The sequence below is a fragment of the Chrysochloris asiatica genome, unplaced genomic scaffold, assembly GCF_000296735.1.
Source record: "Chrysochloris asiatica unplaced genomic scaffold, ChrAsi1.0 scaffold00203, whole genome shotgun sequence".
Taxonomy (NCBI): Eukaryota; Metazoa; Chordata; class Mammalia; order Afrosoricida; family Chrysochloridae; genus Chrysochloris; species Chrysochloris asiatica.
In genome coordinates, this window is record NW_006408721.1 from 2,159,947 (window position 1) to 2,176,850 (window position 16,904).

The 16,904-nt window shown below is 44.1% G+C and overlaps 1 protein-coding gene across 1 annotated transcript in view; it reads left to right on the forward strand.

The window, feature by feature from the left end:
* Positions 1–16,355, forward strand: part of NCF2 (neutrophil cytosolic factor 2) — a 45,830-nt gene extending 29,475 nt beyond the window's left edge. The window contains exons 7-15 of the mRNA XM_006872555.1: positions 907–950; positions 3,598–3,739; positions 3,941–4,009; positions 4,934–5,009; positions 6,836–6,861; positions 9,519–9,670; positions 9,798–9,909; positions 14,428–14,605; positions 16,261–16,355. Coding sequence (XP_006872617.1) covers positions 907–950; positions 3,598–3,739; positions 3,941–4,009; positions 4,934–5,009; positions 6,836–6,861; positions 9,519–9,670; positions 9,798–9,909; positions 14,428–14,605; positions 16,261–16,355 — 894 coding nt within the window. The remainder of the gene's footprint in view (positions 1–906; positions 951–3,597; positions 3,740–3,940; positions 4,010–4,933; positions 5,010–6,835; positions 6,862–9,518; positions 9,671–9,797; positions 9,910–14,427; positions 14,606–16,260) is intronic.
* The last annotated feature ends 549 nt before the right edge of the window (positions 16,356–16,904 follow it).

Consider the following 16,904-nt stretch of genomic DNA (forward strand, 5'->3'; position numbering starts at 1 on the left):
AGAGGTGATCTCAGATAGACTGTATGTCAGGGGTCTAGAAATGTGAAGGCAGAGCTTCCTTGAGAAAGTTAAGAAGAGAGTAAAGCAGGCTGAGGAAGGTGCACGGTCTGTTGTAGTAGATCCAGGATGGGCAAGAGCGTAGAGCAGCACTATTGGAGGAAGGTTTTTCTACTCACAGCCACATCTACACATCATGTCCACACTCACACTGGTCATACCTAGAGCTCTGATAGCCCCCAGGGGTCAGGACGATGACCGCTGACCCTGGGGATCTGCAAGGTGGCAAGAGCCAAGAGGGACAGTAGGAAAGACAGCATCAAGATTCTTTTGTCTCTTTCTCTACAATATGGTTGAAGAAAGCCTTGGTGAGGTCATTCAGACTTTGGTTCAACCAGAGGACAGCAAGAGGGGAAGCAAACCCAGAAAAATGGGCTGTATGATAGCCATTGTAGAACAGGAAACACCCATCGGAAAGGCAACCCAGGCCTCCTCAGCGGATCCGGAGTTCATTGTAAACACCCAGAAGTATCGTGTGACAAAGTACACAGCAATTACAGAGCAGAACTCTCAGAAACTGTCCCAGGAAAGGGACAAAGCTCAAGGTCAGAAGCACCCCTGGGATAAGCATTGCTCTGGGACAGCTAGACCTCTCCAGAAAGCAGGTCAGACTCAAGATCAGTTTCTGTGCTAGAGCAATGTGTGCTCAGGTGGCTGGGGTTGTTTTCCAGCGCTCGGTCAGGGCATACTGTGCACTTCTCCTAGACAGTGTTCTGATGCAGCCAGAAAGGCACTCTCTGATATTCTAGTCTGGAAAAATACTCAAATTACCACTAATAGCCTGCTCTCTCTCTCTCTCCTTGCCGCCTCATTGTCTTCCCACCTTCATTTCTCCTGAATGTTCAAAAGGCAGCTGAGCCTCCACCCAGACCCAAAACCCCAGAGAACTTCAGGTAAGTTACAACCAATATGCAGAATATTCCAGTTCCAAGTTGTAAGTGATGGTGTTAAAGAGGGTGAACAAGATGCAACCAAGGCCAGGGTCTAAATCTTCTGGGATTTTCCTGTGTATAAGGAGCCTTTTGTTTTCAGTGATATAGTGGGGTTGGGAGCCCCTGTCCTTTTAAAAAAAAAAACAAAAAACTTGTGTTCATTTTTTATTGTTGTAAAATATGTATACCACAACATTTGCCAACTCACCATTTTCAGGTATACGAGTTAGTAGTATGAAGTGCAACTGTCACCATAAACAGCAACTCATGACTTCCTAAACAATGTAGGAGGGGGGTCTTGATGGTGGTGGGATTGTGTATTAGAGCCCAGTGGTATGGCGCTGCGGGTTAATACTCTGGACCGCAAAGTTGGTTTGACCACAAGGTCGGTAGTTCAAGATTACCAGCTGCTCCTTGGAAACCCTCTACAGTTTTGCTATGAGTTGGAATCAACTCAGTGGTACTTAACAACAACAACAACACCTACACAAAGGAGCTCTGGTACTGTAGTGGCTATGAGTCAGGCTGCTAACCTCAAGGTCAGCAGTTCAAAACTACCAGCCATTTTTTGGAAGAAAGACAAGGCTTTCTGCTTCCGTAAAGATTTACAACCTTGGAAACCATATGCAGGGTCACTATGAGTCGGGACCAACTCCATGGCACATCACCACCACCACATCTACACAGGAGTCCTGGTGTGTGAGTGTGAATTCCTGTTACTGTGCACAGTCACTTATGTAGGGAGGGTTTTTGCTGAAATGTAGCAAGGTCTGAGAACCATGTTGCTTGGGGCCAGGATGCTGATCTGACAGTCAGCAAAGTCCCTTCTCTTCTGAAGAAGGGGCAACCATCACTCTCTGGGCAGGGGGAGCAGAGTAGGGGCAGCTGGAAAGCATAGGTGGTGTGTACTCCCTCCTGGCACATGTTTTCTGAAGAAGAGGAAGGACTCAGGAAAAGGAAGTCATTCTTCTGTTAGATAAGATGATTTATTTAAGAAATTTCTCCAAGTGAGGAAGCACATGCCCCACCACTTGCCCTTACTCAATAAAGATTAAATATGTGGAAATAAAAACCAAAGCACTTTACTATGTGTAGTACCAAGCAGTTACAAAAAAAAACAAGGGGACTGAATGATTCCCAAGCTCCTGCCAGCTGGTTGTTCTTGTTACTGTTGTTAAGTGCTGTTGAGTTGGTTTTGACTCATAGCAACCCTGTTTGGGTTTCCAAGGTTTGAATCTTGTGATTCAAATTGACCTTGCAGTTGAGTACTTCATCCCACAGCACCACACCTGCCAGCGGGAGGAGTTTATTTCTTATAGAAACGGATGCTATGTTTGGAAAAGGAAGGGCTGAGGGGAAAGTAACAGAGTTGGGCAGGAAGAGCAGTGTCTTAGTTGCCTGGTGCAGTGTTAACAGAAATACCACAGGTATTTACCACAGGCTTTAACAGCCATTTGTTTTCTCACTGTTCAGGGGCCTAGAAGTCCAAAGTCAGAGTGCTGACTCTAGGGAAAAGATTTCTCTGTCTGTCAGCTCTGGAGGAAGGCCCTAGTCTCTTCGGCTTCTGCTTCCTGGTTCCCTGGAGATCTGCACGTGGCTTGGCATCAGTCTTACCCCATCTCTTTCCTTTCGACTGTTTGTTGAGTCTCTTATATCTCCAAGACACTGACTCAAGACATACCCTACACTGTTCCCAAATGAGATTATAACCACAGACATAGAGGTTAGGATTTACAACACGTATTATGGGTAGATACAGATCAATCCATAGCAAGCCGCAAGTCCAGAGTGGATGGTGGGAGTGTGAAACCCAAATATATCAGGCAGCCTTGAAGCTGGCGTCTCAATAACATATTCCCAAATGGCACAAATTGAACACCTCATAACCTTGAAGACATTATATAAGGAAACGCCATTGCATATCACGCAACCAGGCACCCAAAAACCCACCTCACACATTGCTCATATTTCTCACAGCTATTCTCCATCCCCTTCACCCTACCCCAGCCCCATGCTGACTTTAGATCATTTCACCCTGGCCCACTTAAAGTCCCTGGTGTTGTTACCGGAAGGGAGGAGGTCAAAGTCCACTCAGAGGCTCCTTAGATGAACGAACTGACGATCTACTTCTGAAAAATTAGCCAGTGAAAATGCTGTGAATTACAGTTCTACTCTGACACACCTGAGGTCATCATGAGTTGAAGTTGACTTAATGACAATTGGTGTTTGCTGGTTTGGGTCTACCTCTTATGTCTCACCCAGCTGTCTCTCATCTCTGATTTCCACCTTGTTTTCTTCTCCTGGCTACTCCTCACTGCATCAAGCCCAGTCCAGAGAGCTGACCAAGTATACCCCGAGCCTTCCTCCTCAGAAGGGAAGGAACTCCGTTACTTCGAGTTGTTCCACTGTGAATACGGGTGTGCAGACCATCACAGGAAATTCCCCAAGGGCCTGAGGCAGATAGGCATCCTGCTCAGGGCCGTGTAGGGAGGGCCCTCAGGCAGGTAGTAAAGGGAGCTGGGTCTAGGTTGTTTGTGTCTGTTCCATGGCATCATGAGAGGAGATATGGTCAAGGCTGAACACAGGGTCTGTGTCTAATCCTCCACAGGGCTCTGGAAGGGGAGGCTCACCGTGTGCTGTTTGGGTTTGTGCCTGAAACATCGGAGGAGCTCCAGGTCATGCCAGGGAACATAGTCTTTGTCCTGAAGAAGGAGAATGATAACTGGGCCACGGTCATGTTCAACGGGCAGGTATGCAGAGGGGCAGGGGTGGTGCTGCAGGCAGAGGACCCTGGCACCAGAGGCAGAGTGATCCGAGCAGCCACCTGGTTTGCAAAGCAGTTGAATCCTACTTTAACCCCACTGCTCATGGCGACTCAGGCTGCCACGTGTTGTAAGGATTGAGTGCGCATCTTTATTTTTCCCTCTCTGATTCTGTCATTTGCACTGCAGAAGGGGCTTGTTCCCTGCAACTACCTGGAACCTGTTGAGCTTCGGATCCACCCTCAGCAGCAGCCCCAGGTATTGTAGCACCAATACCTGACCTGCTTCCCCCGTGACAAGCCTCTCCCTGGCAGAGGGAGAGGCACTGCCGTCAGCACTGAACAAGGACTCGCTCCTTCTGAGCCCACCTGGAGCTGAGGAATGAGGGGAAACATTCAGATGTGCTGAATAGAGGCCTCTGCAGAAGGCTCCTGGCCAGGGGTGAACTGGACTCAAAGCCTAGAGTATAGAGAGCTAGGTCTTCCCAGAAGACAGTTCCTCAACTGCAAGAAGAGCAATCAGTGTGGGGGCTGGTTTTGCCATTACAAAAAAAAAAGAAAGAAAGAAAGAGCTCTGCTTTAGCACATCGAATCAGAGTGGGCCTAGTGAAGTTGCTACCACCAGTTCCCTCCCCGTCAAAGGTCTGTGTTTCTGCCAGGCCTGGTGAGTGGTCTGTGTGGGATCTGAGTGGCCATGAAAACTATCTAACAGCTGTGGAGTCTGTTTCCCTCTAAACTGCAATGAGGTGTCTTCTGCTCAGAGTCCTGATAGCTGGATGCCTTGAAAGGTTAAAAAGCCCTGCAGATGAGAGGTATTGCTTTGAAGAATGATATCTTTTGAAAGAGCAGTGTCCTCTGCAGCTACAACAAGAGCTCAGTGCCCTACCCCATCTCCAGCAGATTTCCAACATGGCTGACAGGGATGATGAGACAGCAAGGAGGGCCTTTTAGATGGGGTTTCAGGAAGCTTATTCCAACTGTGATCTCTATTTTCACCAGGCCAAGCTCACTTCCCCTGTTAGCCAACACTTTCCTTCGCCTACCCCGAATGTCACCACCACCCCAACTTTTAGGAACGCCTTTGTATCTGTTACCTTTCCATGTGGGTCTGTTGCGCTCCCCCATACTGACTAGAGAACTTTGTCTAAAAGAAAGTTCTGACCATCACTTCTGTCACCTCTAGGAGGGAACCTCTCCAGAATCTACCATCCCTGCTCCTCCCAGTTCCAGTGCTCCAAGAAGACCCCACTTGTCACCAGGTTAGTGGTCGTTGAGCAGCAGCCCAGGCCTGGGGCACAAGAGGACTCAGGGTGCTACCTGACAAGAGTTACGGTCTGATCCTCCCAGTAAATTCCTATTTCTTCTCCCCACAGTGTGACCACACAGCCCCCTTGCTCTGGACACAAAGTGTATATATACACACACACATACACACATATACATATATACACATGTATACATACACAAAGAGCAGCTGATATATATATGTATACATATGTATATATATGCAAAAGGAGCTCTGGTAGCATAGTGGTTATGAGTCGGGCTGCCAACTTCAAGGTCAGCAGTTCAAAACTACCAGCTGTTCCACGGGAGAAAGATGAGGCTTTCTGCTCCTGTAAAGATTTACAGCCTCAGAAACCCTGTGCAGGGTCACTATGAGTCGGAACTGACTCCACAGTACTTAACAAAGACAAAAGATATACATACATATATATTATATATATATATCAGCAGCTCTTTGAATATATATATACATGTGTATATATATATACACATATATATTATATATATTTTTATATATATATCAGCTGTTTTTTGTGTATATATATATATATATATATATAATATATACATGTGTATATGTGTATATTTGTGTGTGTGTATATATATATAACCACATGTTCACAGTAGGATTAGATGTGGACACATGAGCCTATTTCACCTCTGAGTACATATACAGACACATACATATATAAAAAAGCTCTGGTAGCGAAGTGGTTATGAGTCCAGCTGTTATTTCTCACAGTAAACAATTCGAAACTACCAGAAGTTCCACAGGAGAAAGATAAGGCTTCCTGCTCCTATAAAGATTTACAGCCTCAGAAACCCTATATAGTGTTGCTATGAGTGAGAACTGAATCCATGGCACATAGCCACCACCATATATATATATAAAAGTTATCCAAAAAATTCCATTATCATTTAGTTCCATTTTCCATGAACTTTTTATGAAGTTCCTTCATATAACATATATGGAGTCCTGGTGTGGCGCAGTAGGATAGTGCATTGGACTGCAAGGTCGGTTTGAACCACAAGTCCTGGTGTGGCGCTGTGGGTTAATGTACGAGACTGCAAAGTCATTTGAACTGCAAGGTCAGTGGTTCAAGTTCACCAGCTGCTCCTTGGAAACCCTACACAGGGTCGCTATGGGTCAGAATTGACTTGACAGCACTTAACAATAACAAGAATATATAGATATAGATATGCATGTATCTCTATTTAGATATACATATACACGTGTGTTCATATGTTCATGCATGTATATAGATATACATATACATGTGTGTATGTGTGTGTATGTGTGTATCTATATCTAGCTCACCACATGTTCAGAGTAGTATGCATGGAGTCCTGGTGTGGCGCTGTGGGTTAATGCGCCAGACCGCAAAGCCATTTGAACTGCATGGTCAGCAGTTCAAGCTCACCAGCTGCTCCTCAGAAACCCTATACAGGGTCACTATGGGTCAGAATTGACTCGACGGCACTTAACAACAACAACATATATGCATACACACATAAATATATGGGAGCACTGTGGCTCTGTAGGATAAAAATGGATTAAGAAACACAAAGTCAGATGTTCAAGCCTACCAGCCACTCTGTGGGAGGAAGATGAGGCTTTCTGTTCCTGCAAAGATTTACTGTTCCGGAAACTCTATACAGGGTCACTATAAGTCAATACCGACTTGACTGCACTTAACAATAACAAATGTATGCATGTATGTATATATAAACTGTAAATCTTATTTAGACTGTTCATTCACCATCATCTTTTGCATTATTCCCTCCCTTCTTCATTTAGGTCAGAAACCAAAAGACGAGCCAAAGGTAACAATTTTGTCCTTCTTCTGTTTTCAAATCGTAAATGATGGATGAGCTTGGGCTATCTCTGTGGGCAAGTCTGTCTGGATTACAGAAGAGTCCCAAAGGGAGGGGGGAGCCAGTTATCACCAGACACACAGCTTATGGGCTGGGGCTCCTCAACTCCCTCAACATTCCCCTACTCCCATGCATGCATTTTTCACTGGGCCAGATTTCTTTCAGTAAGAATTCCTGACCAAACAAGCATGGGGCTAGAGGGCCTGTAAAAGTACTTCACAATGCTATAAAGCCAGCTACGCAATGGTCTCTCCCTGCTACTTATGTTGTTGTTGTTGTTAAGTGCTGTCCAGTCAGTTCTAACTCACTGACCCATATAGGATTTCTGAGGCTGTAAATCTTTCTCCTGAAGAGCGGCTGGTGCAGTCCAGTGCTTATCCTATAGAACCACTATGTTCTTGCTACATATACATAGGGTCTTTGTTTTAATCAGGGCTCTCTAGAGAAGTGATATATATATATACCACATACATATATATATGTGTGTGTGTGGTATGTATATAGGTACCTGTTGTAGTGCAGTAGTATATATATACACACACATACATATATACATATATGTGTAGGGTTTCTGAGGAGCTGCTGGTGAGCTTGAATTGCTGGCCTTGTGTTTCAAAGTGACCTTGCAGTCCAGTGCATTAACCCACAGTGTCACACCAGGGCTCTCGCTTTCTCTCTGATGAGCAGTTAGTAAGTTTGAACCACTGACCTTGTGGTTCAAACTGACTTATGGTCGAAGTGCTTATCCTACAGCACCACACCAGGACACTCACTCATTCACACATTCTTTCTCTCTTTACATATATCATATATGGTAGTGGTGGTGATGTGCTGTGGAGTTGGTTCTGACTCATAGCGATCCTGTACAGGGTTTCTGAGGCTGTAAATCTTTATGGAAACAGAAAGCCTCACCTTTCTCTCGCAGAACAGCTGGTAGTTTCGAACTGCTGACCCTGAGGTTTGCAGCCCAATTTGTAACCACTACGCTACCAGAGCTCCATATGTATATACATATATATATGTATACATATATATACACACATACATACATATACATATATATACACACACACACACATATATACATATACAAATACATACATATACATAGACATACATACCTACACACACATATACACAGTAAAAACATAAATGTTTTAAAAGTTTGTGGAAAAATTCCATTATCTTCTCCTTCAAATTTTCCATGGACTTTTTGAAGCCCACCTCATATATATCTATGTATATACATACATATATACCCCATATTTTGGGGAGCTGGTATGCTGTAGGATCAGCACTGGACTGTAAACCAAAAGATCAGCAGTTCAAACCTACCAACTACTCCTTGGAAACCCTATACAGGACTGCTATGAGTAGGAATGCACTTCGCAGCACTTAACAACAAACATCCCATATTTTTATGCAAATAAAATGCCAAACCTCTCCACAGGAGGCATTTTCATAATTGTGATATGGTAATGTATCACATAGCAATGTAAAAAATTAGCATAGCATGCTGACTAAAATACTTGGGAGAGGTTGTCAAAAACAGATTGTGAAATACGGGGTATAACAACAACAATATAGGCCCTGGGGGCACAAATGATTAAGCACTCATATGCTAATCAAAATATGGGTGGTTCAAATCCACCTTGCCGGCTCTTAGGGAGAAAGCTGGCAATCTGGTCTGTAAAGATTGTTGTTGTTGAGAAGTGCTTTTCAGTTGGTTCTGACTCATAGTAACACAGTAGAGGGTTTCCGAGGAGCAACGGGTGGGTTTGAACCACCATCTTCCTTCCTAATCTGTCTTCGTCTGGAAGTTCCTCTAAAACCTGTGCGCCATGATGATCCCGGTGGTATTAAAAACACCAGAGGCATAGCTTCTAGCATCACAGCCACACTCAAGCCACCACAGAACAACAAATTGACGGATGAGTGTGGAACAACAATATACACACATGCAAACAGATACTATGGACCTTTAAAAGGTCTGTTGAAAAATTCCACTATCTTTGAATTCCATTTCCCACAAACTTTTTGAAGCCCCACTGTGTGTGTATAAATATAAAGGGGCCCTGTGGGTTACACATTGGTCAGCAGTTTGAATCCACCAGCCACTCTGCTGGTGAAAGAGGAAGCTTTCTACTCCTGGAAAGATTGTAGCTTCAGAAGCCCTGTGGTGGCTATGAGTCAGAACCAACTTGATGGCACACAACAACAACATATAGATAGACAGACAAACAGATAGGGAGAGAGTGATTTACTTCAAAGAATTTACTTCAAAGTGTTCTGGCTAAAGTCTCTATAGCCTGAATGCAGAATCACACACCCAAGGGCAATTCCTTTTTTGCTCTGGAAGCTTTCAAATGATTGAGGCCTGCCCACATTATGGAAGGTCATCTGCTTTAAGGTCATCAGCTTTAATCACATGCAACTACTTTGTAACAGCAACTAGACTAATAACAGCAAGTACGCTAAGGCTTGACCAAACCACTGGGTACCCTGGCCTGGACGAGTGGACACATAAGTTAAACCTCACAGTGCTCCCTGCACCCACACACAAAGCCTCGGGTGTTCATGAGTTCTCTTTGTTCTTCTCCCCTCAGGAAATAAAGCTCCCTGTGCCCAAGCCCTACACACTCAAGGTGCACTACAAGTACACCGTAGCCATGGAGACTCAGCCTGGGCTCCCCTACAGCCAGGTAGTGGACATGGTAGCTAAGAAACTGGAGCTCCTGCTAGCACATACTAGGCTGAGGTGAGCTCTGTGCAAACAGTAGTTTTGGGTACAATGGAGATCCAGTGGGGTCTGGAGGGCAGAGGAGAAACATAGTTTTTTCACCGATGGTCTCTGACTTGATTTTTACTTCTTTATCCCTATCCAGCTACAAACCTCAGGACAGCAGTGAACTGGTGCCCCTTTCAGAAGAGAGCATGAAGGCGGCCTGGGGCCACGTGAAAAACTACTGCCTGACATTGTGGTGTGAGAACACAGTGGTAAGAGTCAGGTCCCCTTCTGCTGTACCACTTAACTCAACCATTTATGCGTCAGACTGCAAAGTTGTTTGAACTGCAAGGTCGGTGGTTCAAGCTCACCAGTTGTTCCTTGGAAACCCGATACAGGGTCGCTATGGGTCTGAATGGACTCAACAGCACTCAGCAACAACAACAACATGTGCCAAGTGGAGTCCTGGTGTGGCACTGTGGGTTAATATGCTGGACTGCAAACTCAATTTGAACCATAAAGTCAGAGGGTCAGACTCACCAGCTGCTCCTTGGAACCCCTTTGCAGGGTCATTGTGGGTCGGAACGAACTCTATGGCACTTAACAACAACAAACAAACGGTGTCAGGCACCATGCTTAGTGGGGAACTCTGCCTCCCTTTTCTCTGCAGTCGGGAAATGGTTTCCCATGAGAGAAGAGCAGGTCCAGAAGGCCAGGAACCCACAGAAAACCCCCATTCTTGTTTAAGCAATTTAAAAATCAAGTCATAGCTTGAGGCTAAGTTCATAGCTATTCTTCATGGTCTTAAATATCCACAGGGAGAACAATTGGGAGGCGAAAGAACATAACATTTATTTCTCAAAGAGATGATTCTTGTTAACAGATTTCTACTAATTAAAACCACCCTACTGCTTTTAAGTCCATTCTGACACTATACGTTGCTATGAGTCTACTAACAGTGCGCACTCACTGAGAACTTCACATGCATCAAATACTGTGCTAAAGACTGTAGGTATTCTTTTAATCCCTGCTCTCTGAAGTAGGTTATTATATACTCCAGTTCATAATTTGGGAAACAAGGCAAAGAGGGGTCAGACAATTTGGGGTGGATTACACAGCTGGCCAATGGTGAAGTCAGGATTCAGAGAGGCTAGTGTTTCAGCCTGAGTTGACCTGTGTTCTTAACCACCATGTCAGTGTTGAATGACCCAATAAAGCAAGGTAAGTACAGGCTTACTTGTGCTTACTTACTAGTCTGTAGTGAACAGGTTCACATTGTTTTACCACAGCAAAGATTCTGCTTCTAGCTGTTCCTGCCATCTGTCTATCTTTCATCCCCACAGCACCTTCCTACAGAGTCAACGCCTCTTTGCAGATTTACAATCCCCAATAGGGATGGAGATCAGTAAGCAAGGTACACAGGAGCTTACTTGTGCTGATTTACTAAACTGTAGTGAAGAGTTTCACATGATTTTCACCACATGTGAACTTGTTTGCTAGATCAGTAAGGAGACACAAGTAAGCTTGTGCTTGCCTTGCTTACTGGAGAGGATTCATCAGTGTGATCCAGTGGCTAACCATTCAGAAGTGGTCTGCCTCTCCTCTTCCTAATCTTAGTCTGGAAGTTCCTCTGAAGCCTGTCCACCATGATGACCCCCGTGGCATTACACATACCCACGACACAGCTTCCAGCATCACAGCCACACACAAGCCACCACAGTGCAACAAACTGACAGACGAGTGGTGGAGGAGGCTGACAATGAACAGCACGGTCTTGTAATGGCCTTGAGATCTAGAAAACAGTGAACTGACTTCCCAATAAAAATAAAGGGAGAAGGCAGCAATGTTCCAGGTTAGGAGTCATAGCTACAAATAAGACGTGTGGACTTTGCCCTTTAGCCTCGCCTCCTAAGGAAAGACTGGCATTTCATTTTGTTGCTGTTAATTCCTTCCTGCAAACCACCCAAAACTACCGATCTGCTTTCTGTCACCTTAGTGTTGCCTGTCCTGGAATTTCATGTAAGCGGAGTGTGTTGCGTCTCTTGTGTTTCAATAATCCATTCCTTTTCATTGCTAAGTGGGTTTCCATTGTACACACAACCACAATTAGCCATTCACCTGTGAATAGGCATTTGAGACATTTCCAATGTTTGTCTAGGGACATTTATCCCTCAGCAAACATCTGCTAAGCACCAACTGCTCTGTAGATAGGCACTGGAGATATAAAAACTAACAAGACACAGGCCCTTTGCCAAGCAGATTAACAATTAAAAGCATCATGTTCAGTGGTCTAACACAGTCAGACGGTGTGATCCAAGTGTAGCTAACCAAATACACGGCAGCACAGTGGGACAAGTCGGCACAGCCTTCCCGGAGAATATGATGCCGAAACTAGTCAGAAAAGAATATGTATAGATTAACAAGGTGAATTAAGGTAGGATGTATTCATACAGGTGGAGAGAGCAGAGGGCCTCCCCCAAGAATCAGCACATTGGGGGAAGACACTCAGTGTTACTGGGTGTGAGGGAGAGAGTGGAGGGAGACTAGGGGCCAGATGAGGAAAGGCAGACCTAGGACATGTGAGCAGAGGGCAGGAGAGAAACAATCACGCCTTGTTTTAGATGGATGACTCATGGGACATACAAGCCAGGCAGGAAGATCAGTTAGGCTGGAAGGTGGGCCTGCTCTGAGCAGTCAGCTCTCCATGTCTAAGGCTGGGGTGTCAGGGAGGCCACAGTCTCCACTGGCTAAAGCTGCTGCCATCTGGACTTCCGACCAGTTTGTTCTTCTCTACTCACCTGAGTTTTCTGCCTTAGCATTTTAGTCTGTGGCATTAGCAGTTACATCAATGTAGAAAACAGTTGGCTGTACTTGCCTCTGATTCAGGTTGACTCCAGATGTGTCAGAGTAGAAGGGTGCTCTATAGAGATTCAGTAACCGTTTTTTCTGAAGATCACCAGGACTTTCTTCTGAGGTGCCAAGGATGGACTAGAATAGTTAATCTTTTTGTTAGAATTGGAGTGTTAACTATTTGCATTACCCAGACACTCTTATATTTGTTGTTGTTAAGTGCCGTTGAGTCGATTCCAACCCATAGTGACCCTATAAAGTGTTTCCAAGGAGCAGTTGGTAGGTTTGAACTACTGACTTTGTGGTTCAAAGTCCAGTGCTGATCCTACAGCGCCACACCAGAATAGGGGACATAAGCTGACACCGTACGTACATGACTTTTTGTAGAGCTGTTTGGCACCTAAAGTAGATTTTAAGGAAATTATCATGACAGGAAGTTGTTCTAGTTCTTTAAGCATTGGGCCTATGGTAGGAGACAGACAACTCCTCCCCACAGCTGAGCAGGGGTTTCTACTTAATTAGGAGGGTTTCTATGTTTGCTGGGTGGGGAGAAAATAAATGGGATAGGATGAATAAGAAAGGGACCTGGATGGAACAGTTCTACTCTGTACTACAGGGTCATTCTGAGTCAGAACCAACTCGATGCCATCGCATTTCCATCTATGCAGGGATAGATGACTATCCTTCCCAGTCTCCCAGCAGAGTCTTTTTGGAATTTAGTCCAGAGTCAGGGGTCATTTTTGAACCCGCTTTACCACTGCCCCTTATCCTTGGGGGCAGCAAGTTACGTTGTTCTTATCCACTTAGTAGAAGAGCAGAGGGGTGGACTAACATTTATTCAATATCTACTCTCTACAAAAAACATTGATTACTGAGGTCAAATATTTTAGTATTGTCACAGAGCAAGTGTTCAATTAATGTCAATGGTCATCCTGCATCTTCTCATTTAATAACTCTAGCCTCAGTTTCTGGTGAGGAAACAGGTTCCTCTTACTCAGGGGCCCATAGCTGATAAGCAGCAGAGCTGGAATGTAAACTCAGGTCTTTGGATTCCTTAGAACAATTTAGCCTAGTGGGATTTCTAATTGTGGCTTGTTAAATCCTGTGACTCATGTCTCTAGAGACTGCACCTTTCCCCTTCTTTTGAACATTATTGTATCAAAAGTGACTGTAATTGTGACTAAGATGTATAAGAAATATTATATTCTTTAGGAAACTAAAAGCTTTTTCATGGCTTTAAAAAGAGAATGTGGAGCTGGACAGTGGTTCTCACTTTAGGGGACATCAGATTTGTTATTGCCGCGGAGTCAGTTCTGACTCACAGTGACCCTATATAGGGTTTCCAAGGAGTGGCTGGTGAGCTTGAACCACTGACCTTGTAGTTCAAACCAACCTTGCAGTCCAGTGCATTAACTCATAGTACTACACCAGTAGGTTTCAGTAAAATATTTAAAAAGACAACACACAGTTCGACTGATCTTTTGATTTCATCTATCTGACCATCTAAAGAGCTCTGATGGTGTTGTGGATTAGGTGCTGGGCTGCAAACTCAAGGTCAGAAGTTCAAGACTACCAGCCGCTCCATAGGAGAAAGACGAGACTGGTAAAGACTTAAGTCTCAGAAACCATATATAGAAACACCATGAGTCTGAGTTCTGGTGTGGCACCATAGGATAAGCATTGGACTGTTAACCACAAGGTCGGCAGTGCAAAACCATCAGCCACTCCTTGGAAATTCCACACAAGGTGGCTATTAACTCGACGGCACTTAACCTGCGTTGGACTCCACTCCATGGCAGTGGGATTGGTTTGGTGTATCTGACCATCTAGTGTTCATAAACTGTATCCCAGGCTCTGCACTGACATGTCACTGCTTTCTTGAGTGATGTTCAATGATCACTTGTTGGTCAGGAAAATTAACAGGTGCTTTATTATTTCAGGGTGACCAGGGCTTTCCAGATGAACCCAAGGAAAATGAAAAGTCTCATGCTAACAACCAGACCATAGAACCTCAGCTTAAGGAAGGGAGCCAAGTGGTAGCCCTCTTCAGTTATGCGGCTACCCAACCAGAGGACCTAGAGTTTCTGGAAGGGGATGAGATTCTGGTGCTATCGGAAGGTAAGTCTACAATTATGAAAACTACTAAGTATTTGCAGGAACAAGGTCAGGGCAGAGAGAAAACATCAATAACCGCTAACCCAAGCTGCACCTAGTGGTTTCAATCTTTCCAGCTTTTAGCTGGAGAACGTACCCACAAGCAGATCAGCCTTGCCGTCACTCTAATGGGCAGGAGTCCTGGTGTGGCGCTGCAGGTTAATACGCTGTACTGCAAAGTCAGTTTGAACCGCAAAATTGGTGGAAGCCCTATACAGGGTTGTTATGGGTCGGAACTGACTTAACGGCACTTAACAACAATGGGCAGGCAAGCAGCAAGTGACCTAGGTAGTAAGACACCATGATTATTGAAGGTGGCTGTTTTTGGAAAACAGATCGCCATTGCTAGACTTAAAATAATAAGGTGGCTGGAATAACTTTGCTTTTGCACCAAGCATACAAAAGGGGTTCAAAATGTTCACGGAAAAAGTGAACTACAGGGTAATATAATTTTTCCATGAACTTTTAAAGTCCCGGTTGTATGAGCTTATCTTCTGCAACCTATAGTCCCATGAGGTACTTTTTGAAGGTTAAGTGAAGAAAGGGTACATGTGGCTTTAAAAGTAGTTGTTAAAAATGGCCCTTTCTGGTGCTTATTTTGAATGTTAGAAATCAACACATAAAAATTGAAGCCAGAAGTTGAGAATTTTAACTCAGCACTTTTCAGATTTCTTCTTAACCTATTGTCTTATCAAAACAAATTCATCTGACTAGCTTCTGGAAATAATGACCCAGGACTAAGGGGCAAATCCCCAATTTTTCTTTTTTACAAGCTCCTGATCATCATGCTGGATGATCACACTCTCAGAAAGACTGAACTCATGGTTTGACATTTTTATAGCTTTCTACCTAGGCAAAATTTAATTTCCACTAAAGAAGCCTCATCTACATGACTAAAATACAGTGAATTGGCATGTAATGAAAACACTTCTCAATTGTTAACAGAAAATTCAATAGAATAAGAAATGGAGATTTCAAAGTAAGGGGGTAGGGAGTGTTTAAAGTGGGTAACAACTGACTCAAAACATTGGTAGTGAAAAGCAGAAACAGGGAGGATGCATCACTAGTGCACATCTAGTGCACATCTCCCAAAAGGGAGGATGGAAATGCAATGGTAAGAACCAGTTTAATAACGCCCAGGACCATTTTTTTTAAGTGTCAAAATTAACCAGCCAGTTAATTTGCTCCGTTTTTCTAGGGGCTAGGGGTGATGGACTCCTAGTGTGGCACTATTGGACAGGCACTGGACTGGGAGCCACGAAGTCAGTGGCTCATACCCACCAGCTGCTCCTTGGAAACCCTATATAGGGTCACTATAAGTCAGAACAAAGGTTGGAACAAACTCAGTGGCACTTAACAGGGATGAGATAAAGGTGAGAGTGATACAGAAAAATCGCCTTGGTAGATACGGAGAGAAGGGAGTGTACGCTTTACTGTGATATACTAAGGACCAAGCCAGTTTAACTCGTATAATATACTCTGGAACTTTATCGTCTTCAGAAAACAATTTGGCAGACATTTGGGTGAGCCGAGGGTTAACAAAAATTGTTTGTGGATTAGCTACACAGTGATGTTCTTATACTGGTTTTAGAAACTGAGGCATACTTTTCCTTTGCTAGTGAATGAAGAATGGCTGGAAGGAGAGTGCAAAGGGAAGATTGGCATTTTCCCTAAAGCTTTTGTTGAAAAACGTGCAGCTCCTGCAGAGGTCTAGCATATTCTACCAAGTGCAAAGCTGAAGAAGGAAGCGCATCTCAGCCACTGCTCTGCAGTACACTGTTGTGACACATTGCCGATGAGAAGTGTCAATTAACCTACTCTCCTGTGATAACCTGACCTACCATCAAACAAAAACGTGAGGACTTAGAATGACGATTTACTCTGGGCTAAGGTTTGGAAGGGGTCTTCTAGGATTCTTGGCTACACAGGTATGTTTGTTTTGTGTAAAATCTACTGAATTGTACATTTAATGATAAGGGTTTGCTTTTCTGTATGTGTGATCTCTCAGTAAAAAACTTACCTTATAAAAACAAAGGTGGCACCAAGAGTCCAGGCCCAGGAGCAAGGTTAAGTACTGTTGTGTAGCAATACCATTAGACTTTTATAGCCATTCAGAAAGCACACATACAAAATTAACTTCTCTGTATTCATTGAAGTTCCATGGTTTAAACAGACCCTAGACTGAACTACGTTCCTATGGGGAGAACAGCATTCAATTCTAGAGAACAAACACATCCTTTTCTGCTTCTCAGAGGAACATGCT